Source organism: Podarcis pityusensis (genome assembly GCF_964106645.2).
Source record: "Podarcis pityusensis genome assembly, chromosome: 12".
Taxonomy (NCBI): domain Eukaryota; kingdom Metazoa; phylum Chordata; class Lepidosauria; order Squamata; family Lacertidae; genus Podarcis; species Podarcis pityusensis.
Window position 1 is genome coordinate 28,301,642 of NC_138037.1, and position 27,968 is coordinate 28,329,609.

General features: G+C 41.9%; 1 protein-coding gene across 8 annotated transcripts; it reads right to left on the reverse strand.

The window, feature by feature from the left end:
* Positions 1-174: 174 nt before the first annotated feature.
* Positions 175-27,878, reverse strand: SGCE (sarcoglycan epsilon). Of its 8 annotated transcripts, none has more exons than XM_080975654.1 (13): positions 27,620-27,878; positions 22,709-22,813; positions 15,956-16,078; positions 14,411-14,568; positions 11,255-11,327; positions 9,562-9,760; positions 7,270-7,432; positions 5,179-5,390; positions 4,268-4,294; positions 2,223-2,411; positions 1,897-1,940; positions 749-783; positions 175-453 (listed from the first exon to the last, which is right to left on the reverse strand). In XM_080975654.1, the coding sequence occupies exons 1-13, from the start codon at positions 27,693-27,695 to the stop codon at positions 403-405; spliced, it is 1,455 nt and encodes a 484-aa protein (XP_080831780.1). In that variant the 5' UTR covers positions 27,696-27,878; the 3' UTR covers positions 175-402. The 8 variants fall into 8 exon arrangements, with proteins under 8 accessions (XP_080831780.1, XP_080831781.1, XP_080831774.1 ...); XM_080975655.1 differs by lacking the exons at positions 22,709-22,813; positions 27,620-27,878 and adding exons at positions 19,127-19,179; positions 20,067-20,299; XM_080975648.1 differs by lacking the exon at positions 4,268-4,294 and having other exon boundaries at positions 27,620-27,784.
* Positions 27,879-27,968: the final 90 nt, after the last annotated feature.

Genomic DNA, 27,968 nt, shown 5'->3' on the forward strand with positions numbered 1-27,968 from the left:
AAATTACTCATGAGACTAACTAGAGATGCGAAGATCCAGAAGAAGAAAAAAATGTGAGGAAATCTCCCACCCAACCCAAAAAAAATTTTCCCTGTGGCCTTCATATCTAAGTCCTAACATTTCTCTCCTTTGCATAGTATATACTGCTTTAAAATCCATGTAAGAAAGAGCCAATAGTTTAATATTTGTTTATTTTAAATATAACAAATATAAAAGTTACCATTTTATAAATTTGTTGAAAGTGTCCAAAGTACAAAAAAATACAATAAATTTAGTAATATGGAAATGATTACCATCTGACACTGGAATATTTAACACGAGGCATGCATACGCCATCAGAAAAACTCAAGCATCACTGAAGCAGATAAGGAAATAAAATATGATATTGGCTGTTTTATTTAATTACAAATTAATCGCCTCTGTAAGTTTTCTTTCCTCAGGTATACCATTTACCTGTGAATGACAATTCACAAAAAGGTATTAGAAAGATCAATAGTCAACATGGTTTTAATTTTACAGTTAGAGAATTGCAAGTCAGCTTTGTTCACCTTTAAATAAGAATCCTTACACAATCACTTCATAGATCACTTTCATCTGCTATGCAAGTCTTAGGGTGCCTAATCTTTTGGGAGAGTGGCCACCCAAATCAAATCTAGAATCAACATGTACAGTTCATAGTAAAATGTGCTTCATTGTATTATTTGGTTTTCCAACAGCGAGAAAGCAGAATACTATATGTAATACTTGCCTCTAATCTTTGGAACGTTGTCATACGAAATTCTCCTTTAGTCCCCGAAAGCAGTAATAAAAAACAAAACTTTTGAAAACAAGCCCCCTCAAAGTAGATTCCTGTACAGGTCACCCAAACACCTTGAGAAGTGTGCTCATATTTTCCCCGTTGCAGCAAAAACAACACCTTGTGGTACCTGAAAGACTAACAAATACTATATGCAGCATAAGGCGCTGAGGCCAAGAGGCCATCAGATGCATGAATGGATAGCTTAAGTTGTTAGCTACAGATTGCCTTTGATGCATTGACTCAAGTCTACAAAACTTATGCTAAGTTTCCCCAAAACTCACTGCCGACTTTGTTCTATTTGAATGATTCTCTGATTAACCTTGATTTTGCTGTTTTATTTTATGGTTATGCAAACCACCAAGAATTCTATAAATTTCGGCATAACACAACTTGATACACTAATAACTAAAACCATGTTCAGTCATTCAGAGAACCCATGAGAGCGAAAAGGGGTTGGGAGTACGTATGCGATCCCAAACTTTAATTGTTTTTATTTTATATGTGACAGAAGAAACACTCATCTTCATCCCATGCCGCTCACTTGAGACTTGGGAGCAACTAAGGAATAATTGGGCTGTGCAAGGAATAATTAGACCCATTCATAGCACTAAACCCCACCAGTGTGGAGCACATTTCCCAAGGGAAAAAATGAGAAAAGGGGGGTTTCAGGCAGGACAGGATTCTTTTAACGAACTCTGGCTTGGGGAGGGCCAGGAGAACCGCAAAACAGCATGTGAGGGGGGGAGGAAAGGCAAGGCAAGGGTGGTGGTTCTGTCTGGCAAGCTGATAACTTGATATGTTTGCCATTCATTTCCATGGAAGTGATATTGATTGGAGATTTCAGTTCACTCTTTTCCGTTTCAACTATTGCATCTCACAGATGCCATCTAAATTTTGTTAATTCTTACTCTTATGGCCTATTCAATACAAAGCTTTCTCACACCCTGCTCCTCATTTCCCACCCTTCTGCTATTAACTTTGGGAAACCAGGCCCCCGCAAAATGCGGAAGGGAACAAGAACGCTGCGATGAGTTTGTGAGCACTTGTTGATAACTAGGTCATATTTTGCCTTTTCAAGAAATAGTTTAAAAAGTCACCTTCCGTTTGCTGCTGCGGAATCTGAGTCTGATGTGGCAGGTTCCTACAAATAATAATAATAATAATAATAATAATAATAATAATAATAATAATGCCTCTTTAAAACGATTATATGCTATTTTGAACTCTAAACAGTAAAAGCCTCCAAGGCTTCTGCTTAGGGAAAGGGTTGTTATTGGAATGTGTAACCAGAGCTTTGCTATTTAAACGCAAGAGCCAAATCATCCTATAGAATGAGATGGCAACAGCACCACCACCATGGAAGAAATCAGCAGAAGCACCACAAAACTCAAACTCAGTGTTAGGCACCAAGAGTGATACTTACTGCTGTGTTTGCATCAGTGGCATGCTAGTGTTGTCATAGCTGTCAGGGTGAACCGGTGGCACAATCTCCCCAGTGACTGGGTGAAAGACAGGCAGCGTTGAGAGAGGCCATGCTATCTCTCTGTTTTTGGACATCTCCCGAAGTTCTTTGGTGGATTTCTGAATGGCACTGTGGTGGACCAGCTGGATGCTAGATCAAAAGGAAACAACATTTCCCCCCCATATTTAATAGAATTGCTAGCGTTGTGGAAATAAAGAGTACAAACATATACAGACATTTAAAGCCACTTGATAGATTACCACAACATCGGTGTAAACGACAAGGTTTATAAATAGCATATACTGGATTTTTTAAAAAATTGGAAATTACTTTTAGAGGGGTTAGGTCACAGAGCACTGGCAGGTTATATCCAATCTACCCAAGTTTTCCCTGTGTTTTCAGCTGGAATATCTGGGCACAAGCTAGACGCATAACTGCAATTAATGTGCCTAATTTCTTCTTCTGAGTAACAACTGGCAGAGGGGGAGACCAGAACCAGGCCTGTGATCCAAAGACATTGTTAACCCATTTTTCCACCATCATGGTCTCAATAACACCCCTCTCTCACACACATACACATCTGCTTTAAGAATGTAAGAGCCTCCTGCATCAAGCCAGTGGTCTTTTTAGATGCCAGCAAGAAACCCTCAAGAAAAGCATTGGTATCTATGCCAGCTTCTCTCCTGGGAAAAACAGCAACTTCAAGGAGGGGGGTGCCAATTTTCATTGGGACCATGGAGAAAGCAGCTGACTGTTATTTAGAAGCAAATAAGGTACAAGGTGTATTTGATTCAATCAGGCATTCAACATTATGTCTTCTTTGACCTTGGCTGCACTGGGATAAGCCTTGGCCGCCTCTAGGTTGCCCACTGGCCTTGCAAAGACCTATGCCCTCAGCTAGAGGGTTCTCAACCCACTACTGTTAGGCCCTTGTGATTAGGGCTGGATTTAATGAGTAGAGTTACAAGGGTTTGGCCTAGGGCCTGTGATCTTCACAAGGTGTCACTGGCTTTGATTATGATGCTGGTGCTGAAGGTTGGGGGGGGGGGATTTATGAAGTGGTCCACTGAGAGTTCAGCCCACAGGCCTCATTAGGCCCAACATGGGTCCCACAAATCACACCCCTGACAGCTGATCAGCACCAGGCCCAGTGGGGTGGGTGGAGGGCAGGAGGGCGATTTGGCCTCAAGCTCAGATTCTTGCCCTGTGTATTTTTGGTACCTTATTTTGGTTTTGGGTGTTATTTTAATTTTTATTAGAGCTAGGGATTTCAAAAGCGGGAAGTGGCCTGGGACTCTCTGGACCTCTGAGAGGGCTTATTCAGCACCGAGAGGGCACCTCCTTAGGATCACGGTTGCAGTAGTGGAGCTCGCCTTCTCTGCAAGCAGCAGTTTGGCTTCAAACCACTTCCTGCAAACAAATTTCATAGAGGTTTCAGGGAGCCGCCAATCAGCTGCTGGTTGGTTACAGCAAGTAAATCTTCAAAGGATGCTCCAACCTCTGATCAGCTGTTAGGTGATTGACAACCGGGTGGTCCCGCCCACCTGTCAACATTGGACCATTCCTGTTCTAAAGTATGACGAGCTTTTCAGCATTTTGTTCCATGTAACCAAGTGCAGATGTTAATGCTTTTTATTTGGTATGTTTTAGAGCTTGGCTTCTTGTGGTTAGCTAACAATTATTAATAGAAGCCTCACTTTAAAAAGCAGTTTTATGGAGTATAATTTTTTGGTTACCTTATAGAAGTTGACAGTAATATCACAAACCACAAACCTCAAAACTGAATAATAATATTCTGATTCTGGCCTCTTTTATTATGAGCTTTTAAACCCTTTTTATTTTGACCTATTCAGTTTCTCAGGATTCTACATTTTTCAAAGCAGCCACCACAAAGATGAAGAACAAGTTAAGGAGAATGAGGATGGTATACATGTATGAAGCATGAGAAGCTACTGGGAAATGAAAATTAAGTGATGGGAGAAAATAACAGGAAAGAAGACACTTACTCTGGTGTTTGCATGTTTCTCTTTTCCCTAAAAATAAAACAAAAGTTATGAATTAAATAATAGCATTGATATTTGGAACATTAAATCTAACTGCCGATGGAAATAAGTCATGGTATGGAAATGCTGGTCCTGTTGCAATGGATCATGATCTCAAGAAGATGCAGGTGTGTGCAGATGAGAGCTATACATGCAACTGGAGTTGCCTTTGGAGATTTGTTTCTGCAGCTCTAATAGCCGAAGAGGCAAGCTGCATTTTGGAGGGTTGCCTCTTCAGCAGTGAGAGGAGCAATGGCAAACGTTCAAAGAAAAAGTTGGCTGCACATCAAGTTCCTGTTTCTGCACATTCGTTTGGATCATGACCATTTGGTCAACTTGGAAGCATTTGCCACAGGGTTTATGAGAAGGCATGGATGAAGAAAGCACATAAAGAGATGGGATAGATGAAAGACATGTACACAGAGAAGTGAATATGCACGTTAAAAGGACAGGTGCGGGACTAAAATGTTCCCAGAACAGGTGCATGTAAAATGGAAGAAATTGTGTTGCTTGCTGCTTTTATTTTTTCAAAAAATGCTTTTGGCTTTTATAATCCTAAATTCAGTTCACAATCTTAATAAGGTTTATTTTAATTGTTAGACACTATGTTTACCTTTAATTAGCTTCAAATTACTGTCAGGTTAAATAGTTTTGTGAACGGGTTGCTCAGTTTTTGAATTTTTAAAAATAAATAAAATTTCTAATTCCAAAGTTAACAAGTAGCTGTAATTTGATTTTATTGCATGTTTTAGAAAAGGCTAAAAATGGACTGTGTTTTTATGAACTGAATCAAGTTCATCTACTTTTTTTTTTTGTCATGTACCTTATAAACTCACACAATTATAAAATACTTATTAATGTTTCAAAGTACTCACACGCCTTCCCTTCGGCAGCACATAATATAAGCAAGTATTAGAAAAAGCACCAGGGCTATTGCGGAGGGCACTGCCAATGTAATGAGGAAGTCTGAATAATAGTCTCGGCTTTTCAGGCTTTCAGAAGGTGGCTTATACTCGCCACCATCTGGTAAGATCCCTTCTCCACGGACCACTTCTTGATAGGTGGAAACGTGCTGTGTTTTGTCAACCTGATACCAAACAGACAAAATATATTTTAGACAGTAAAACCTTGGGAGAAAAAATGGGGATCATAAACCATCAAACAGTACCACTGAGCATTCATTACAGCAGTTTAAACAACAGCCCTCCAGAATCACAATTTCTTTTTAAAGGAAAATTTGTACCACACATTGTCTGTATAGAAATCTGGTCATAAAAATCAAGACACTTTCTTCACTTTCTGTTCAAAGTACATCATGCGTTAGCTAGAGAACCCTGCCTGAGAACTGAGACCTTCCACAGAGACCCTTCTTGCTGGACCTTCAGGAATCCATCAAAGGCCAAGTCATTAGAGGGCCTTCTCTGTGGTGGCTCCCTCTCCACTTCTGGAATTTCCTCCCACAGGAGATTTGTAGGGTTGTGTTTAAGACACCAGTTAAAAATAACAATAATCAGGCCATTGAGCCCTTCTTGGCGTTTCGGCAGCAACGAGTCGTGTGTTGTTGTTTTTTACTGTACTCCTGATCTCCTTAGGTGGAAAAGCCAGGATATACTATATATAGTTTTAAGTAAACAATCAAGCAGTCATTGATCGACAGAAGATGAGATGACACAAAACCACTGCTAGAGGTTTACTTAGCATTGAATGGTTGCTTTACTGCTGGGATGGGGAACTCCTAAGAATATCTGGAGGGTCGCGACTCTGCTAGCCTTGACCATTAGCCCTGTAGCTAGGGCTGATGGGAATTGGGAGTCCCAACAATACAGTATATGAAATATTTGCATATTTACTGGGGAATAAATCCAATTGAAATCAATGGGACTGTGAACACTTAGGATTCTGTGCTTTGAGGAAAGTATCTCCTTAAGCAAGACTTGCAGAGCAAGTGCCATAGTTTGAAGAGTTACTAACTAGTTATACCTTAACTCTAATTCTTCAGCAATGACAAGTAGCATAATTCTTTCATAGTATAAGGCATCTTTCTATCATAGAGCTGGAAGGAACCCTGAGGATCATCTAGTCCAACCCCCTGGAATGCAAGAATATGTACCTGTCCCATATGAGGATTGAACCTGCGACCTTGGCATTATCAGCATCTACCATGCTCTAACCAACTGAGCTATGTTCCTAAGTCAGACAGTTGGTTCATTTAGTTCACTGTACTGACAGATGAACAGGACGCGGGTGGCGCTGTGGGTTAAACCACAGAGCCTAGGACCTCAGAAGGTCAGCAGTTCGAATCCCCACGACGGGGTGAGCTCCCGTTGCTCGGTCCCAGCTCCTGCTCCTGCCAACCTAGCAGTTCGAAAGCGCGTCAAAGTGCAGGTGGATAAATGGGTACTGCTCTGGAGGGAAGGTAAACAGATGGTTCGCCAGAACTAAGTCATGCTGGCCACATGACCCGGAAGCTGTACGCCGGCTCCCTCGGCCAATAAAGCGAGATGAGCGCCGCAACCCCAGAGTCAGTCACGACCGGACCTAATGGTCAGGGGTCCCTTTACCCTTTACCTTACTGACAGATGATAGTTCATATTCCCCAATGGGTACTCTTAAACAGGGATGGCTAAGTTGTGACCCTATAAAAGTTGTTGGACTACAACTTTTATCATCCTGATCCACTGGCCATCCTGGCTGGGGCTGACGAGAGTTGGGCTCCCACAACATCTTGAGGGTACCAGGTTCTCCATCTCTGGTTTAACCAACTAGGTTTTCTTCAGGTGCTGGACAGCATTTAGCGACAGGGGCAAATGGGCTTCTCTAGGGAGGGCATTCCAGAGCATCAGCTCATGTCCACCCCATGAACCTCAGAAGATTAAAAAGAAATCTACATAATCTGCCCTCCAGAAGATTATTTTAAAGACTAATTGGTTATGTGTGTTCTGCAATACTGCCAGCCAGCAACTCACCAAGGAGATTTTACACCAGTCTATTTGAAATTGGGTACGGAACTTTTTATCACATGTTATTACAGGCTCCATTTCTTGACTGCATCTCAGCTGATTTTGTGGGTTTTCAACTTCCCGTAAGCAGGAGGAGAATGTAGCATCTGCACCAACCATAACATAGACACTGCAAAGAAATGTTGACAGTTTTAGGATGGTCACAGATAAATTTTCAATCAATGGGTTGGATCCAAATGTCCGTGAATGGAAAGAGCTCCTCACTGTTTCCACTTGGCTCTCTATTGCACAGTTCATTTGCAGATTATGCACAGTTCAAAAGCAGACAACATGAAAGCTGGCAGCAAACTACAGCATGTGCTTTATGATTCTCTGAATGCGTCACCAAAAAACTGGATCCAGTACAGTACCAAAATTCAGTTTATCCAGGATCATCTGGGGTCCTACATCACTGCCCTCTCAAAACACCTTGTCCACAAATGAAATATGGGAAATAAATCTGTATATATTTAGATTCAGTGAACTCAAACAGGACTTCAAAATCAGACATAGCACGGGCTCCTTCAATACAGAGACATTACACCTTGTAAAAGGGAGCCTTTTGAAAAGGCAATAAGCAATGGCCAAAACCCTTATTAAGCTTAACCAAGCAAGATCAACAAGTGACCGACCCCTTGCTTAGCAAAAGGATCCTGTTTATATCTTCATGTTTGAATAAAACTTGACCACCAGAGGGCACCGAGTCCCTCCCCGCCCCCTTCTGAGAAACCACAGAACTAGCCGAGTCTCAGTCAGATTGCATGTGAGCATCTTTGCCTACAGAGCAAAGCAAACAGTGGACAACTGCAGTGATCCTCAACACAGGGAAGGGGACAAGGCTGAAAAGGTATCTTTGTTACTCGGAAAAGCTCTCTGGATGGCACTGAGAGGATGCAATGGTAGCAAATTCCCCACTGCCATGGCAGAGTCTATCAAACAACCACTAAGCTGTGCCTAGTTGTATTCTGTCTGAAGCACTTCTAGTGCACTGACCATTTCCTAGCCAGTTTCATCAGTCTCAACTCTGCATTAAGCCACAGCGTGGTATAGCTGCACCCTTCACAAACCATGCACTTGGGAGCAATGGCAGGCTGAGATATTGGACCCAACCCCACAGGTTAAAATTTGACCAAGATAAGTGTGTAGTTCTGTATTTAGGTACAACTCCACCCCCCCCCCCAAAAAAAATCCAAAAGCTCCAAGTAAAGGCTGGGACTGGGTGGCGGCAAGCAGAACCTGGCTTTGAAGCATGAGTAGAAAGGATCTCGTTTGATCATAAGCTGAACATGAGCCAGCAGCGCTATGCGGCTGCTTAAAAATCTAACGCAATCTTCAGCAACCTTAACAGAAGCATCGTCTCTAAATTATGAGACATAATAATCCCAGTTCATTCTGTGCTAGTCAGGCCGCATCAGGAGTGCTGGGTCTGGATTAGGGTGGCGCTGAGGTCTAAACCACTGAGCCTCTTGGGCTTGCCGATAGGAAGGTCGGCAGTTCAAATCCCCACAACATTGTGAGCTCCGGTTGCTCTGCCCCAGCTCCTCCCAACTTAGCAGTTCGAAAACACACCAGTGCAAGTAGATAAATAGGTACCGCTGTGGTGGGAAGGTAAGCGGCGTTTCTGTGCGCTCTGGATTCCATCATTGCGCCAAAAGCGGTTTAGTCCTGCTGGCCACATGACCCAGAAAGCTTTCTGTGGATAAACGCCAGCTCCCTCAGCCGAAGCGAGATGAGCGCTGTACCCCATAGTTGCTTTTGGCTGGACTTAACCATCCAGGGGTCCTTTACCTTTTACCATTACTGGGTCTGGAAACTGAGTCCTATAAGCAATGGCTCGTAGGACTAGAATCAATGGGTGGAAATTGCAAGGAAGCAGATATTATCTTGGCTGAATTCAGGAAGCACTCTGTTCAGTTTTCCTGGCATTTTCTTACCTGATAAAAGCCTGTTCTGGAAAACCAGCAGAACCTAGCGGAAGTGTAGCGCTCATTTCTATTATTTGCTTTCCAAAAAAAATATGTGCGCAAGCCCATTAACCCAGATGTGATCCCCCCCCAGCCACCATTTTGTGTTATGCCACAAACCCACACAGCAGCCATTTTGTGACTTGCCTGAATGGCACTTGCTCAAAATTCCAAATACGTTCACTAGCCCAGAAAGACTGGCAACCCCTGCTTTAAGATTCTTTACTGCTTTTGTTGTAAGCTACATTCTAAAATATCTGGAATGCTAGAAGAAATATAATGAAAACTTGCTTACCCTTCTTTCATGTCATTAATAGGAAGTGGGACTCTGCCTCCCCTATCAAGAGCTGAGGTGATGTTTATGGCATTCAGTTTCTCCGGCTGCCAAACATTTTTCACCGCTCCAAGGAAGTCTCCAAGAACCTCACTTGCCAACATTTCCTCTACATTCATATTTTTAATGAAGAACTCTGCTTGATATGGTAAAGGAAAATCTAATTGCAAAGAGAACATTAATTATGCCTTAGATTTGTCTTTTTACAAAATTACAAAGAAGGCAGAATAATAAATCAGAAATACAGCACAGTCATTTTCTAAATATAACCGAGTGTGAAGCAATCCAAGATCCTTTCTAAATCTAAGGCTTGCAAAGCAACTTCCACAAATGCTCAAGTGACATCCAGTCTCTTAACCACAGTTACAAGACTGCTGGTTGCATGATCTCTGTACTGAACCACTGGCTTGAATTTGGTTGCTTGAAGGATGGGGGAGAAGCTCAACTCGGTCTGCATTTAAAGGAGCACCTACTTAATCACACTTTCTGAAACAACACACACACACACACACAAAACACAGCTATCCTTTGAAATTCACATTTCTCCAAATTTTGCAACGCAGTTATCCAGACAAGGGATGTGTACACAACTGCACATACTAAGGTAAAGTATGCATGAAAATAGAATACAAAATTGCATTATATTAGGGGAAACTGCTTTTCAAAAATGGGTATATGGGGTAGGGGGGAATGCCCTAATACACTGGTGAATTTTCCTAAGGACTTTAAAAAATAAATAGACCACAAACTGATGCGGGAAAGTGGAAAACTGAACTTAAGAATGAAAAAATGAGAAATGGAAATTGGAGGATTTGCCCATCCCGAAGCTGATCATGTCAGCACCTAAGACTCATGTAGTTTCTTGTTCCCCTGCCTTATGCACTCCAATTCTCTCCCTCACTCCCTGGTTTGCACAAACCACAGTTTGCCTACAAACTGAGATCAGAAATTCACATCATTCACACTATGGTTTCTCATTCTGACTTGAGGCAAACCATGGTGATGATCACTCTAAGAAAAGTAAGGGACTGAAAAGTAAGGGAATGAGCACTTAAGTCTTGGCATAAATGGCTCACAACGTGTGAACTGAGCTACTATGTCATTCCGATATCTAAAATTGCCTAGAAGCTGGGCAAGGCTCCTAAGCCACCACTTGGCTCTCCCTGTAAGCCACAGTAACAGACCAGACGAACTTTTCAAGTACACACTCTTTTTAAAAATATAAATGCAAACATTTCAAAATATTTATAATAGAATGAAGGAGAGTTCTCTAACAGAGGTGGCTTGGAAATAACAAAATAAAATACAATTAACTAAATACAGGAAAGCTTAGTGTACCTCTTTCCTATCCTTTTGCCATTTATTTATTCTATACAGTGGTACCTCAGGTTGCATATGCTTCAGGTTACAGACTCCGCTAACCCAGAAATAGTGCTTCAGGTTAAGAACTTTGCTTCAGGATGAGAACAGAAATCGTGCTCCGGTGGTGCGGCGGCAGCAAGAGGCCCCATTAGCTAAAGTGGTGCTTCAGGTTAAGAACAGTTTCAGGTTAAGTACAGACCTCCGGAATGAATTAAGTACTTAACCCGAGGTACCACTGTAATAATCTCCTAATAGTGTAATATTATGTATCAATGCAATCTAAAATGCTTACCTTCTGCTGCCATTATATTAATAATCAAATTATGTCTGGCTGTCTCAAAGGTGCGCCTGTTATAAGCAGTGATCTAATAAAGAAGAAACATAAACCAGAAACTTGTTACTATATTTCCAAAAACTATTATCAGTTGAGCACGAAAAACTTGCATCTAGCTTGACAATTCCATATATGGTTATTCAACAATGCTGTGAAAAGCCAGCGTTAGATGGGGAGAAACCTGGGCAGTGGTTGGGCCCCTCAAGCTTTTTGTGGAAGGACAAAGGGGGAGAAGAGAAAACACATTATACCAGTGAGAAGGCTCCTAGGCCCACCTGTAAAATCAATCAGATGAGCAGCTATGAGAGACATGGCCTTCCGAGTGAAAGCCCCTTGGTTATATTATCCCCTCCCAAGTGATTTGCATAAGGCCTCATCAGCACAAGCTTTAAAATGGGCTCCAAAAAACCCCACTTGTTTTTGGCAACTTCTTAATGAGTTTCTATTGTTGGTAACTTGAATGTTTTTAATTGCTTTTAGTTACATTTATAACACTTTATCGCTGGCCTGTGGATTGTTTTAGGGTGCTATGTTACAATATTCCTTTTACTGAAACACGGACACTGTGTTCCTGGGATCCGAAGTGTGGTGCCCATGGGGACCACAGGACCCTCAGACACTTCTGCCACTTACTAAGGCTCCCTGCCCTTCCCAATTTTGTTTTGCTTTTTTTTAATTAGTCAATAGATTTTATAGTTTCTAGCCAATGGCCATCACAATACAATATATAAGCACAAATCACACAACTACAGAATGAAAGACATTACATGCACCAGACCGAGACAAATCTACAATTTCCAGAATTTAAAACATTTCTTCTGGAATGCTTATTATTAGTTTTGGTTTTTGGTGGTTTGGTTCTGGGTGTTGCCTGCTTTTTTTGTCTATACGTTGTCATTGTCTATATGTTGTTTTTGGAGGGTGCATATATTTTGCATGGACTTTTTTTGGGGGGGGTGTTCTGAGCATTGCTGGATTTTCTTCTGAGAAATGACTATTTTGTGATACCCGCATCAGTTTCTTAGTCTTCCAAATGTGCCCCCAGAGCCAAAAAGGTTAGGGACCTCTGCTGAATTATACAGTTGTTTTCATGTTAAGGCACCTAGGGAAGACTTTGCCCTAAAAAGTGGCCTAGAAATATACAAAACAAACCAACATGCCCAACCTTATTCTGAGCCAGTCAAGTTTTGTCAGTAAACTGGGACAGAATTAGAAGACTTCCAAGGTTCCATTTCACCACCAAAGATTTTAAGGAGCACATCCATGTCAATAAAGGGTAGATGAGTTGCACTCCAGATGCACCCAGCAGACCACTGTTGTAAATAGACCGAACTTACCGGGTTCCTTACGTGTCACAAAGGTGCAGAGAATACATGCAACAGGCTTAAGTGCCCAATATTGTTGGACTACAACTCCCATCATCCTTGACCACTGACCATGCTGACTAGGGATGCGGGGGTAGGTGGGTGTTGTAGTCTAACAACATCTGTGGATCCAAGGTAGGAGACGACTGATCTAGAAGGTGGATGATTGTCCCTAGGAATGGATGACATTTGTAGTTTCATTTCCATGGAGCTTTCTAAGTTTTTCACTTGGTCTCAGAAATCCATAGTAATGTCACTAAAGATATAATCCTATCCCCACTTCCCTGGGTGTAAGCCCCACCTAACTCTATAGGACTTCACTTCTAGGATGGGACATATCTAGGTTCATGCTGTAAATTTCCAGCTACCCTTGTTTTTACAAACTGCTAGCATAAATCAGATGTACAGTACACCTACACGTAGATCCTCTCCATTGCTTTCAACTTGATATGCATATGGGTATGGATGCTGTTCATTCTTTTCAATGGGTTACACGTACAATTACATATCCAAATGCTGCTGCTGTTCCCTTGCTCTCAATATGAGAACATATTTTACATTCACGGCCACATTTCTATAGCTCTGCCTACCTTGGGCAAAAGTTTGCAATTCCAGGTGCCAAGCACACACTCCCTCCAATAAAAGGTGAACTCTGCAGCCTTATCTGGGCATTCTTCGCTCCTTTGGTCAAAAACACAGAAGGTGGAAGGACACGCGAAGGAGCTCCACTTTGGCATCATGGGCTCTTCTCCAAAGTCCTTGTGTACAGAGCAAATATTCTACAGGGAGATGGCTTTCACATGCACAGTTGTTCCAGAGGAGCCTTTTTGTGTACAATTATATGCAGTGCTTTTTTTCGAGGTGGGGCGCAGGGGTACGCATACCCCTAAACATTTTGTGAATCTAAGTTTGGCCTCGTTGAGGGGCAGTATTTGATTATGAGTAAGGAAATGAGAGTACTCCTAAACCTTTTTTCTGGAAAAAAAAAGCACTGATTACCGTATTGGCCCGAATATAAGCCACCTAAATATAAGCTGCACCTTTAAAATTCAAGGGGGGGGGGAGGAAAAGGACAATACCCGAATGTAAGCTGCTCCCTTAAAGTTACGCAGGCACTCACACCCGTTCCGTTTCACCTTATGTCCGCTTCTGCAGCGATATCATAAAAGCCATTTTTGGTAAGGTTGCAAATTTAAGCCGCACTTTAACTTTTCAGTCGGAATTTGGGGGGGAAAGTGAGGCTTATATTCAGGCCAATACGGCATATGCATGAAGGTTTCCTGACAACAACTGCTTGTGCTGTATGTGCAGATATCAGAGGAGGAATGCAATGTCAGAGTGTGGCTACTCAGCGGGTCCGCTCCTTGACCCTGTGCTGTTGAACACTCAAAAAAGGGATGGGATTAAGGACTGGTACAAGGTCACGGCCAGGTCATAAAATCCTGGGATCTCTTTCAGGCTGCCCGAAGGCCAAGTGCTGTGACACTTTGAAATCATTGGTTTATTGTGGCTTTAGATTTCATAAGCAGCTTAATTCACCAAATATATGAAGCTGGCGGAGGGAAGACATGAAAACAATGAGATTGAATGTTTGAATTTTTTTATAAAAAATTATTTAGAGATCAGGGTGTGGTTTTTTTAATTATCAGCAAAGGGTGTTATCATACAGCAGGTAGTTACCCATGACAACATGTTACGTGCCTAGATGTTTGAGACAGGGTCTAGATAAAATATTTTGCAGCAAACCTACCTCAATGACAGATGGTCTTCCCACATTGTCTATTGTTGGTGACCCATACAACACTCCATCGCTGTAGGGTGTTCTCTGAATGTATCGTAGCCAACCAGGTCTGTCAGGGTAACCCATTAGGTTTGTGTTAAAAGTTATAGGATCATTGTTCATCTCGCCTGGATAAACAGGACATCCAATTTAAAATGCAGTGTCACCAAATGAACAGCACAGTATTTTCATGCAATGCAAATGACAAAGCGGGAGACTGCAAGCTGTCAATAATTCCTGTTCTTGGTAGTCCGCTATGAAATAATCACAATACTGCATTTACACTCTGTAAGTCAAATTGATAGGTTTTGCATGTTAGTTCAAAAACACCTGTAAAGATGCACTAACCCAAACCAGCAATGATGGAAAACCTGGCTCCTGAGACTGCAAACATCTGAATAAATTTCAGTGAGATGTGCAGTGCAGTCCTCTGCCTATTTACTCAGAAGTAAATATCTGCATATCAACTCTACTATTTGGAGAGGGCTCTAGAGTTATCCTATTATCTCCCATCCACTTCTCCTAGGTAAGTGCAGATTGCAGCTTAGCTAAAGGGAGTTGTACAGTAAAGAGTTTGTTCTGCTGCTGGCTTGAGAGCCATATGACATACCAAGCAAAAGAAAAACAAGTATAATTAATCACATACTTTCTTCGTTTACAGAACTGCCAAAATATATTTAAAGTATTTTGTTAAACTGGACTAAAATTGTCCCAGTTTTATTTCATGGAAGCCAAATGACTGTCTACAGCTGCAGATTGTGCCCTACATTGTTGTTCTTTTATTTTTAAAATGCAGAAAAACAGCACTGAACTCAAGAAATGGGTTTCTTTAATTGCTATATTAAAGAAACTATAATTTCAGACCAAAATAGAGGCAATGTGAAAGACAACAGTTGCAATCACCTCTGTTTGTTTAATAAACACACACACACAAAAAACAGTAAGCGTGTAGGATTTCTGCTGGGACTGCAGCACAAATGGGGTAAAGATTTAACCCAGGCACCCCCTAACTCGGCCCTCCAGATGTTTTGGGACTACAATTCCCATCATCCCTGACCACTGGTCCTGTTAGCTAGGGATGATGGGAGTTGTAGTCCCAAAACATCCGGAGGGCCGAGTTTGGGGGTACCTGCTTAACCCTTTCCTCCCTTGTAATGCGGCTGATGAAAATTGATACATGCATGCCCCAAACACTCCTATAAGGTCTGGGTGGGAAGTCTCCACTGGTGCCAATGGAAGCTGCTTTCTTGGGACTAATAATAGCAGCTCCAGCAGCATGGGGGCGGTGTTTGTGTGCCAGGACCACAGTGAAAAGGAGAGGCAATGCTTTCCTTCACTGTTGCAAGGTGGCATTTGGTCCCAGGCGTGGGACTCCCCACCCCTGATGTACAGGATTGCCTTGCACATCCGCCTGCTCCACAAGTGCGTGTTCTCTCTCTCTCTCTGCAAACGCGAAGTAATTAGGGTTATTTAATGACTCTGATACATATTTCTAAAACTGTAAGCATTTCTTACCAGGCTTTGGATAAGGAGGAAACTCCCCTTTAAAATACTCCCTCTCCAAGACGTGGACAAACAGAACTCCAGCGGAAGGGTACACCGTATGATCGGAGTGCACCTTCGAGAGGATTGTGTACACTGGGAAAGGAGGAGCAGAGAGAAGAGACAGGGTATGAAAAAGTAGGACACATTCAAAATGCCACCACGTTCAAAGCCGCGGCAAGTCATTTTTGGGAAAAGGGAAGCAGAAAAGGATATCCCTATTAATGACAAGTTAAGAAGTGGACAAGGACGACAGAAGAAACGCAAAGCAATGCTTCTTCTTTCTTATGTATGCTAACAATTCCTATGAGTGTGTAGGCAGCAATCAAAATTCAACCATTTAGCATGTCGCTGACAAAGAAGCAATTATTCTGCTTTGTCCTTTTGAGTATTGTAAGGAATTATAATTTGCATCAGTTAACTATGCATTGAGGAGGGTGGTGGGTTTTGTTTTTATTTTTGCATATTTTGATAAAAAAGAAGTTGAACAACAGGTATCGCCTTACAGTCTACTTGAAAGCAAATCCTATCGATTCCAATAGGAATTACTTCCATGCTTAGGAAAGCAGCGTTAAGAAGTTAAAATTAAATAACAAACAAAAGCGTGACGGAAGGCGTTTCAGTATTATAATGAATGGCTATAAATAATCTATTTGCTCTATGTTGGTCCCCATTGTTGCTATCTTCTCCATCCATAGAAGAATATTTTCTCAATGACCTAGTTCACACATCACAGTTAACAATATTTAACAACCAATTATTTAATGTAATTGCACCATGATTTCTTGCTCCATATCTCCCCTGCTCCTGTTGCATGGCTTGGAAACATGCTAAAGGTCCAGCGCCGAGGGCCTTCTGGTGGTTCCCTCACTGCGAGAAGTGAGGTTACAGGGAACCAGGCAGAGGGCCTTCTCAGTAGTGGCACCCGCCCTGTGGAACACCCTCCCATCCGATGTCAAGGAAATAAACAACTATCTGACTTTTAGAAGACATCTGAAGGCAGCCCTGTTTAGGGAAGTTTTTAATGTTTGAAGTTTTATTCTGTTTTAAATGTTCTGTTGAAAGCTGCCCAGAGAGGCTGGGGAAACCCAGCCAGATGGGCGGGGTAGAAATAATAAATTATTATTATATAAATTATTATAAAGTCTCATTTGTCATGATGTCCAAACACAGGGTCATGGTTTCTTTCTCTCCAAATGAGCCATGAACAGGTAACTAAGGTTTGTTCTTGGCTTACTGCTCATGGTTTGTTTGGGGAAAACAAATGCTAAGTGTGGGTTTGCACATCACAACAAAGTCAGACTTTGGCTTATCTTCCGGCAACACAGCAGCTGTAGGTACGGAGCAGGAATTTTTCAGCAAGGTGCACCAGCATGTTGTGTGTTTACATTGAACCACAGTTTAACTATGGTTTAAATGTGACATGCAGACTTTGCGTGTGTAGGCACGGTTCCTGCCGCTGGCGAATTGGCCCAGCTGCGCCCCTGCCCCCCCCCCCTTGTCTACACCCATGCACCTTAATAGTCCAAATGGAATGGTCTCTTTAGTTAAAAGGTCCATTGCTGCTATTTCCATTACATCCTTAAGTGTGTCATACCATCATTTAGCTATATACATCTAAAATATTATTAACTAGAATCCTTTTAATAATATTTTAGGCATTTATCGGAAGAGCAGAAGAGGGAGCAAGATATGGGATCTCTTTTCATATGGGCATCAATCAGGCAGCAGAAAACAGACATACAGCTGTGTCTGTGTAGTTTTACATAAATGAATCTGTAAATGCAAAATGAGATGCTTGGCTGTTGTTTTTTTAAAAAAGGAACATCCTTCTCTCTAAGCTGGTTAGTGCCAACATTTGCTTAACTTTTGGCGCCAACTAAAAACATACCCCTTCGCTCAGGCCTTCTGCAGCAGTTTGATGTTTACTGTTAAATGATGGGACTGCCTGGAAGAGTTTTAAGACACCTTTAAATTTTGCATATGCTGGTTTTAATTGTGATGTTTCATCTGAGTTTGCGGTTTTAGTCTTCTGAGACTCTATAGTTTTTATCATTTTATACTGTAGCACATCTTGGGAATCTTAATCTTAATGTATTTACATGTACCTCAAGGAAAAAAGGGCCCAGGGTGCAAAAAAAAATACAATCACAGATGATTAAAAAACAAATTCAGATACAAATATAAATACATTACATTTGAGTGGGTACTTTATTCAGGTCACAGTAGTGACTTGGAATGCCTACGATCTGTGCCTATATCAGTACTCAACACACTTGACTTCAATGTTTTGTTTGTCTTTGTATAAATAAGGATGATAGATCTCATATTTTAGTGCTACTGATTTTCTAATAATAATGGAGGAGTGCAAGGGCTTCCAAAAGTTCATCACCGAAAGCTGCTGTCAAGTGGCACAAGTGGCATTCACAACTACTATTACAATTAGGTTATCACTTTCAACAAGTCTTTCCTATCTGGAAAATACACATTTCCTATTCTTTGTGTCCTTAGGAGACACACAACTGAACTTCTCCAGTTATCCTTTCACTGAATAAATGCATACACTGATTGGGCTCAAGAGAGAATGTGTGATGTCTAAATTCAGTAATGTTCATTATTCATTGAATATGAAACTCAGATTTTTTTCCAGGGGGAATGTGGGTTCCTATTTAATATTCCATACCCATTGTAACACAGAATTCCTTGCTGTTTGGTGTACAAACGAAAGTGGCACCAATAGTTAGGAAAATTTCTAATCATCTAGGTCATGTTGATCATTCAGGAAACCTTAGGCTACCCCGTCATCCTCATCAAAATGAAAATTCAGTTTTAAATGCAAAAGCGAAAAAGACAAGTCAGGCCTTTCTGTGATCATGTCAAGCGATTAAATTGCAGAACGTTTTAAATGAATCATATGATGCAATTTGGGCATGCTGGAGACAGTTCAGCCCTTTGGCATGCTGATAAATTGAATGTGAACATTTTACCAGCAGTTGTGCGCACCTATCAAGAAGCATCACTGAATTGTCCCATATCACTTGATAGAATAGATTAGCCCCAATACTCCCATCGTAAAACTGTAGCAAGGAGACCTTAGCTAGCACTGGGAAATGAAGGCCTCACTACAACTGTGGCATTTCTCACTTCTAGCAAGCAAACTCTTTGAATCAGCTGTTTCTCCTCCTGCTGGAGCAGAGCTCTGGAACAGCACAAATGGAATCATAGAATCATAGAATCATAGAATCATAGAGTTGGAAGAGACCACAAGGGCCATTGAGTCCAACCCCCTGCCAAGCAGGAAACACCATCAGAGCACTCCTGACATATGGTTGTCAAGCCTCTGCTTAAAGACCTCCAAAGGAGGAGACTCCACCACACTCCTTGGCAGCAAATTCCACCATCGAACAGCTCTTACTGTCAGGAAGTTCTTCCTAATGTTTAGGTGGAATCTTCTTTCTTGTAGTTTGGATCCATTGCTCCGTGTCCGCTTCTCTGGAGCAGCAGAAAACAACCTTTCTCCCTCCTCTATGTGACATCCTTTTATATATTTGAACATGGCTATCATATCACCCCTTAACCTCCTCTTCTCCAGGCTAAACATGCCCAGCTCCCTTAGCCGTTCCTCATAAGGCATCGTTTCCAGGCCTTTGACCATTTTGGTTGCCCTCCTCTGGACACGTTCCAGTTTGTCAGTGTCCTTCTTGAACTGTGGTGCCCAGAACTGGACACAGTACTCCAGGTGAGGTCTGACCAGAGCAGAATACAGTGGCACTATTACTTCCCTTGATCGAGATGCTATACTCCTATTGATGCAGCCCAGAACTGCATTGGCTTTTTTAGCTGCCGCGTCACACTGTTGGCTCATGTCAAGTTTGTGGTCAACCAAGACGCCTAGATCCTTTTCACATGTACTGCTCTCAAGCCAGGTGTCCCCCATCTTGTATTTGTGCCTCTCATTTTTTTTGCCCAAGTGCAATACTTTACATTTCTCCCTGTTAAAATTCATCTTGTTTGTTTTGGCCCAGTTCTCTAATCTGTCAAGGTCGTTTTGAAGTGTGATCCTGTCCTCTGGGGTGTTAGCCACCCCTCCCAGTTTGGTGTTAATGGAATGAAGTTCGCAATGCCTTCTAGCTTCCAGCTGGAGTAACCCTTCACTTCTGCAACCAGAGCAGCAGAAACCTCTCCAGAACAGGATGGCCACAAGGTCTGAAACAGAACAGCAAACAGACATGGGCAATCTGCAGGCTTATCAGACCATCTTGCAGTGTAGACCCTCCTCTGATCAAACATCCACTGGTGCATATGCAAGGGAAGTAATAAAAATAAATCCCAAATGTATCCCCAAAAGGGGCTTGTGCCCTACAGTTAACAATTATAATTCTAGAACCCAAGGTCATCCAATGAAGCTCAATTTTGGAAGATTTAGAGCAGATAAAAGGAAGTACTTCTCCACACTGCACAGAGTTACACAGTGGTACTTTGGTTCTCAAACTTAATCCGTTCCGGGAGTCCGTTCTGACTCCAGAAACCGTTCAAAAACCAAGTGTGGCTTCTGATTGGCTGCAGGAGCTTCCTGCACTCAAGTGGAAGCCATGTCGGCCGTTCAGCTTCCGAAAAACATTCGCAAACCGGAACACTTACTTCCAGGTTTGCGGCGTTCGGGAGCCAATCTCTTTGGGAGCCAAGCCGTTTGAGAACCAAGGTACCACTGTACTGTGAAAATCACTACCACAGTATGTAGTAAGGGCCACCAACTTAGATGTCTGGTGGGGAGGGGGGAGGATTTGGTGGACCCATGGAGGCCGAGGCTATCAATGGCTACTTATCACGTTGGGTATGTACTACCACCAGGATCAGAGGCAACATGCCTTTGAATACCAGTCACTGGATAACAACAGCTGGAAAGAACTATTGTCCTCCTCATGCCCTGCTTGTATGCTATCCATGGTCATCTGGATGACAACTGTGAGAACAGGATGCCGGACTAGATGGACCTTCGTGAGATCTAGCAGGGCTCTTCCTATGGTGACAAACCAATGTTTTTCCCTGCTTCTCCACTTGGGTATCTATCATCTATCTATCTATCTATCTATCTATCTATCTATCTATCAGTGCAAATATACACTCTTCCCAATTTCTTGAGGACACTCACTGTCCTTCACAGTATCTGTTCACAAATACAATATTGCCACATTTATCTATGGGCTTCTGCTGGTGTGATACTCCCCAAGCTGTTATTGGCCAGATGTTGCATCTCCTACTGTGCCATATATTTCAATGCTGCTCCACTTCAACAGCCAGCAGTCTAATATGCTACTAAGTGGGCACAGGTGCAAGAGGAAACCCATGACTGATTCAGTCGCATGCTATATTCAGACTTCCATTAAAAGTCAAGCGATAAGAGGCCTGCCACCTGTTAAAAGAGTTTTGACTGGGAAAACCACCAGAACCGATTCTCATCCCACTGGTAACAAAATTAAAAAAGGAATACAATGCCAGATTGCCGTGAGTCATTTGATATAACTACTACATATAACCCTTCAAAGATGTCAAAAGTCACTAACTCTCATGGTGCTTTTTTTGTAACATTTGTGTAGCAAATGTTTACTTGTTCTTTGCCTTGGCCACAAGTCATGCAACTTACATGTGCATAACTGACTTTATGCAGTTGAAATCCGGCTGCTTGAGCTTGGTGTTAAGCTCTTTTTGCACAGGGTTTTTCCAGCCTAGAAAGAGCTTTTAAGCGCTCTGCCTTGTTTAGTGGGTTCATGTACTGCTGGTGCCTGGGACAGGCGTACATGCACCCTGGGGTGGTTTGCACACTCCGGGGAGAGGGGCCTGGAGGGTGAGCAGAGCTTGCACCCAGCTTTTGCCACTGGTACCCCTGGAGTGACTGCACAGCACCCCTGCCCACCCCTGGCCCTTGGTGGGCGCAACAACTAATTGATGCACCATTGCATCACCACCCTAAAACAAAGCAAATGAACACTAAATCATCAATGGATGTCTTATAATCTCACTGAAAACTTTGTGCAAACAAATCAGGATGAATACTCAAACAGGTCTGAATTCCTGCTACTGGTTCTGTAATTCTTGGGTTATTTTTTAAAAAACGGATTGTTTTCGTACATATATATTTGGTATTGTTTTATCTTGGTTTGCTGCTGCCTTGAATATGAAAAAGAAAGCTTGAGGTTTCACATTATTGTATTTAATGTTATAAATAAATAAAATTAAAAATACTCTTAGGCACCTAAAAAAGCAAAAAACAAACAAAAACTTGATGTGACAATTTTGCATTAAATGGAAGTATTTAGCTACCTCTTTTCTCCAAGCCGTCCTGACATTTTAAAAACCGTGCACAATAAATTATGCCAATTGCTACAAACAAGTAATAAAAATGACACATTTATTATGATAAAGAGATTATTATTGCACTCAGCAGATTGCAGATGTGTTTTAAGTAGACACCAACAACAAGAAATTCACAATATTTTATCCAGAACCATTATTTTGGGCAAAGGAATCCACAAAGTATAACTGAAAATTTAGTTGAAAACGAAAGATTAGAAGGAGGAATTCTTAAAGCTTAGAAGATTAGAACATTATATAATTGCCATTTATTTCCACATCATGTTATTAGTGAAATACACACCACTAATACATCAAATCTAATATACCAAGGGGAGGTTGATTAATCCCAAATATTTTTCAACCTAAACTCACCATTCTTCTCAGCAGCCTTTATGCTGCTGCTAACATAACTGATGACGTGTTTGGTCTTCCATTTAACTGTTCCATTTATGCCACCAGCAGAGTGCAAGAAAAAAGCTTTCCAAAATAAAACAGATGCAAGGCAAACTGGATTAATATCATGTCAACAGTTTCTCAGAAATCAAAAGCCACCAGTTAGAATATAATGAATACCCAATGTAAAGAAGAAGAAATTAAATGGACTACAAGTACACATTTAATGGCATTCAAAAATTAAGCTATTCAGCCTGACCAGGCACACAAATATATATGTTTCAAAGTGTTTCTTCCCACCCATTTCTGCCTTTTTTTCCTTGGTAGAAGATGTTGGAGATGTGATAGGGATTGAGTTTTTAAATATGAGCAGTCAGCCAGGCTGCACTGGGATCAGGAAGCAGAAACAAGAAGAACAAGAAGGTGCTATGGAGAAGAAAAATATTGGACCTAATTGCCTATTACTGTATATATTAAGCTTGTATTGAATGCAGCTATCCTGGCCCAAGAGACCCATTTGTTGAACTAGGAATGAACCCTGTGTCTACTTGCTTACTCCATCCTTCTCTCAAGTGTCATCAGTTGAATCTGTCTTGGCTTCTTAAGCCAGTTTTGCAGTTCAGAATTTATGTGACACTGTGGCTAAAGAAATAAAGTGACCTAAAACTTTGCAATGCCTTATTTACTATTGAATAAAAATGGTTGTCTGAAGTTTGTTTTGAAATACCGTACTCTGCACGTACTAATCAGGAAGGAATGGACTGAGGGAAGTTATTTTTTATGGACAATTCTGCATTTGTACCCACCCTAATTAGGAATGTACTTCTCCAAAAATACAATCTGGGCAAAAGCAGCAGATCAAACACAACAAGTTTAATGCATATATTCAGGGCTTTTTTCCCTTGGAAAAAAAATGTATTTTTGTACTTTCATTTTCCTACTCATATTGAAATACTGCCCCACAATGAGGCCAAACTTAGATTCACAATATGTTTAGGAGTATGCGTCCCCCTGCATCCTTCCCAGAAAAAAGCACTGCATATATTGATAAATGACACATAACATAAAATCTTGACCTGAAGAATGGCTGTTGATAAGTCTTCTGTAGCAAAAACCACAAAGAGTCATGTGGAACTCTAAAGACTAACAACAACCTTATAGCCTTGTAGTGTAAAACACTACAGGCCACTACAGACAACAGGACACTTCACCAGATGCAGGTAAGTTACAGGAAAGTACTTTTCTGAGTTTCTGCTGTGTACCCATTACTGACTCAAAACACAATTTTCCTTTCCCCTGTTGCATTTCAAATCACATTTGTACATTGTTGTACGCATCAGTATACTTGGATGTGTTTCCAAGTTGTTTGCTGTCTGTCCACACACACCAGTAGGGGTGTGGATGTCTTCACATGTCATAAGTTTTCAAATCTAATCAAAGCGGGTTTAGGGGAAAACACCTCAAAATGAAGCATTTCCTCAGAAAACTACAGAGTAGATGTGGATTGTGTATAATGTTGTGCTTCACAAACCAGCAGTGGGAATGCACTGGATGCAAAGCAAACGCGAAGGTGTGTACACAGCAGTCATTTCCCTTTGAAGTCTTCCTTCTGATTTCAATTTTACAATCTTCCCCAAACAATATGTGTAGTTTTATACCCAGTGCTTTTTTCCCCTAAAAAATATGTTTAGGGGTACTCTCATTTTGAGTCAATAAAATCACCATTTTATAGTTCAAATTGGGGAAAATACAGTAAATGGACAAAAGTATAAAGATTCACAAAATGTTTAGGGGTATGTGTAACCCTGAGTCCCCCCAGAAAAAGCACTGTTTATACCTATAACTCAGGTTAACATTTCATGCATCTAATGAAGTGGACTGTAGTCTGTGAAAGCTGATGCCATAATAATTATGTTATTCTTTAAGCGGGCCAGAATACTTTTTCTTATTTATAACTAAATATATGCAGGGATCACATAATATGATAATCTCACATTCAAGTGCTGGCAGAATATAGTATCATATACAACTTGCCCCACACAGTTTATGTACTTAAATGACAAGAGTGCTTTCCAAATCTTGTCTTCCACATGTATTTAACTAACCACATATTTCTCCCTATAATCCAGTTAACCTTACAGTTCATAACTTACCGAACATTCCACTCCAACTATCATTTAACCCTTGTCTCCGGGAATCTACACTTTTCATATGCAGTGTGATTTGAAATTATGCAAGAAGCTCTTGATACTAAACACTACATCGGTTACGTTTCTTTAGAAGTTATTGGATTTTAGTGCAAATGCACTGAATCCTCAATATAGTCCCGTGATTTAGAGCAGGCATTTTTACAGTGCTTTATTTTTCTGCAGAAAGAAATTCTTATTTCATATGTTTATTAGCAGTAATGCACAGGTGTCAATTGTAAATTCAATATTTGGCAAACTTCATTTTACTAAATACAGTATAAGAAAAATAAACATCCTAAATTAGCTCCTGTCTTGGACATCAGAAAATTATCTGATAAAAATTATCCTAATCCATTCGAAAAAAATCCAGATCAAAATTTTGCAGAAAAAAACACATCACTGGAATATGCTAGTTTGATACTGAAAAGAGGAAGTCCTATACTAAGCAAATTCCTTGTTCAATTGACATTTCTGTTTATATGAACGCATGGACAGCAGATCACAGCCATTGCCTCCTACCTCAACTTCGAAATATTCAGCCTGTGTTCAGCCTAAGATCTGAACACAGCCTGATGACATATGATCACAGTGTCCTTGCCAGGGCACTGGACTTTGGAAGCACCAACAATCAGTTGATTATTGGTGCTTGCAAAAGGGCTCTGCCTTTTCCCACAGTGGTTTGATTTCAAATTGTGCGAGCAAAGGAAAATGGGTCACCTGATGTCACTGTTATATCAAGTGACTGTCAGGTAGGCATTCGCACCCAATGTCAAAGTTGGCCTGCAGTGGGTGGGGAAAACCATACCATCCAGATCCAGTTCCCCCACCCTTGAAGTAGGCTCTCACCATACAAAGAGGGATCCAGTACAAATGATCTTCTGTGGTTCCAGAGATGAGGAAGGAGCCATAGTTATATAGTTCTGGTTCCCACCAAGCCTTGGTGCAACCTGACACCTGCATGGCACCTAAGCAGCCTACTTTGAATGCTTGTCACCTCCTCTCCCATTCTATCTCAAAGGGCTGTGACCAGATGCAGCCATCACGCCTTTAGTATCAGCAAACTTTTCTTCCTCCATCCCACCCACTTCGTTTACTACCTAACCTAATTAACAGTTCTGGAGAACTTGAGAGTATGCACACTATTTTAAGATTGTTTAGTTGGCCCAGCAAAGGTACTACTAATATGGAATTTGTATGTGAAGACAATATAATATGTTTAAGCTGCAATTATCTGTGCCTTCTTATTCACCGCAGACAACTGGAAACATTAAGCTCAGTAGCAGACACATGTCATGTATGTAAAAGGACCCAGGTTCTATCCCTGATATTTCCAGGCATGGCTGGCAAATGCTTCTATCTGAAATCCTGGAGAGCTGTAACGTAGACAATACTCTCTGAGACATGGTGGACCTATGCTCTGACTTCAAATAAGGCAGCCTTCTATGTTTTTCTAATCTGAAGAAATAGAAAATCAGTTGCAAAGTACAGGTTTCCCCACTTTTTTTTTTTCTATCCTTGGAGTATTTGATCCCATGTGCCCTTAACATTCTCCTCATAATTTTGAAGGCAAGCCCTTTCTCAGCAACAAATATTCACAATGCAACATGGAGTACAAGTACCTGCAAACATCACTAGTCAAGCAAAAAGGCAAATATTGAAATACGTTTCCAATCTACTGTTAAAACACCAGCTACCCAGTGAGATACTTTGCTTTATGGTATACTGCATGTTTCTTCTTGTGCATTAATATACCTCATCATGACTTCATTTGCTCTGAAGATTATTTCCTATGCCCTAGTTTGCCCAGGCAAGCATTTAAGTATGTTCTCCTCTCCTGGTAAATAGGATTCTCACTCTTCCATTTGCCCAAGATTCCCCAGCTGGTGTAATCCTAAGGGTGAAATAAATGGCTGTGATTCCAAGCCCTGGGCCAACACACACAAGCAAGCACACAGCTGGTGGGTGGTCTGCAGTACAGGAATGTGTCTTACATTAACCATCATCTACAGTCGTTCAGTAGGATCTAAATCTAAGCCAGCACACAACGTACTAATGTTCTACTGCTAATGTTCTACTACATGTTATCTCCTCATTCTAAATACTTGCCTCTGTAATGGAACAGAGGGGTGTTTGTGGGGGGGGGTTACTTCTGTCCATATATTTATAAATGGATCCTTCTAAACTGGATGCTCAGGTCAAAATATCCTACATGCACCCATCAGAATCACAGTGTCACTTAATTTGCATCCCCGCATCCCATCCCACCCAAATTTTCTACCCATTTCATTTATCCTTAGAAATTCCACTTGTGCCTGTGTGGAAATCCAAAAATTTATTCGGGGGGAGTTGGGTTGGGATGTGTTTTTGAGGGGGGAAACACACATGCTGCGTCCAGCCATGGAAGCAATAATGAGCATGCCCTTGTTTCCTTGTTTTTCAGACCCTATGCTTCCAGCCCTCCCTCCACCTTTTCCACTCTGCAGAAGGTTCAGAAATTTCCACCATTGCCTCGGTGGCCGGGAATGGGGCGAGAACCCGGGACCGAGGCCGCCAGGAGAGGAGCCGGGGAGCCGCCGCTGCCTGGCCCCGGGGCGGAGTCGCGGGCTCCGGAGCAGGCCGTAGCCGGGGAATGCGCAGCCCGGGCGGGAAGGGCGCCGCCGTCGCTCGCCGCTCGGGGAAGGGGGTTCTCGGAGAGACCGACCTGTCAGCAGGAGGGTGGTGAGGGCGGCTCCGCTGCGCCTGCTGTGGGACCACGACCCCGCTCCGTAGCGCTGCATGGCTCGCTCCGTCGGCGCCTGCTGCTGCTGCTGCTGCTGCTGCCGCCAAACAGGACCATCGCCGCCACCAGCATCCCTCCCTCCTCCTCCTCCTCCTCCTCCCCTTCTTCCATAGAGACGGTCTCTATGGCAGCGCGGAGGGCGGGGCCTAAGGCCGGCTCGTGGCGGGCCTGGCTTCGCCTCGCCTCAAGTGAGGCCTTCTGGCTGTTTTTCCCTCCTGTGTAGTTGGGCATTGCCGCCCGCAAAGCAGGAAACTCTGGAGCTCAACGTAGT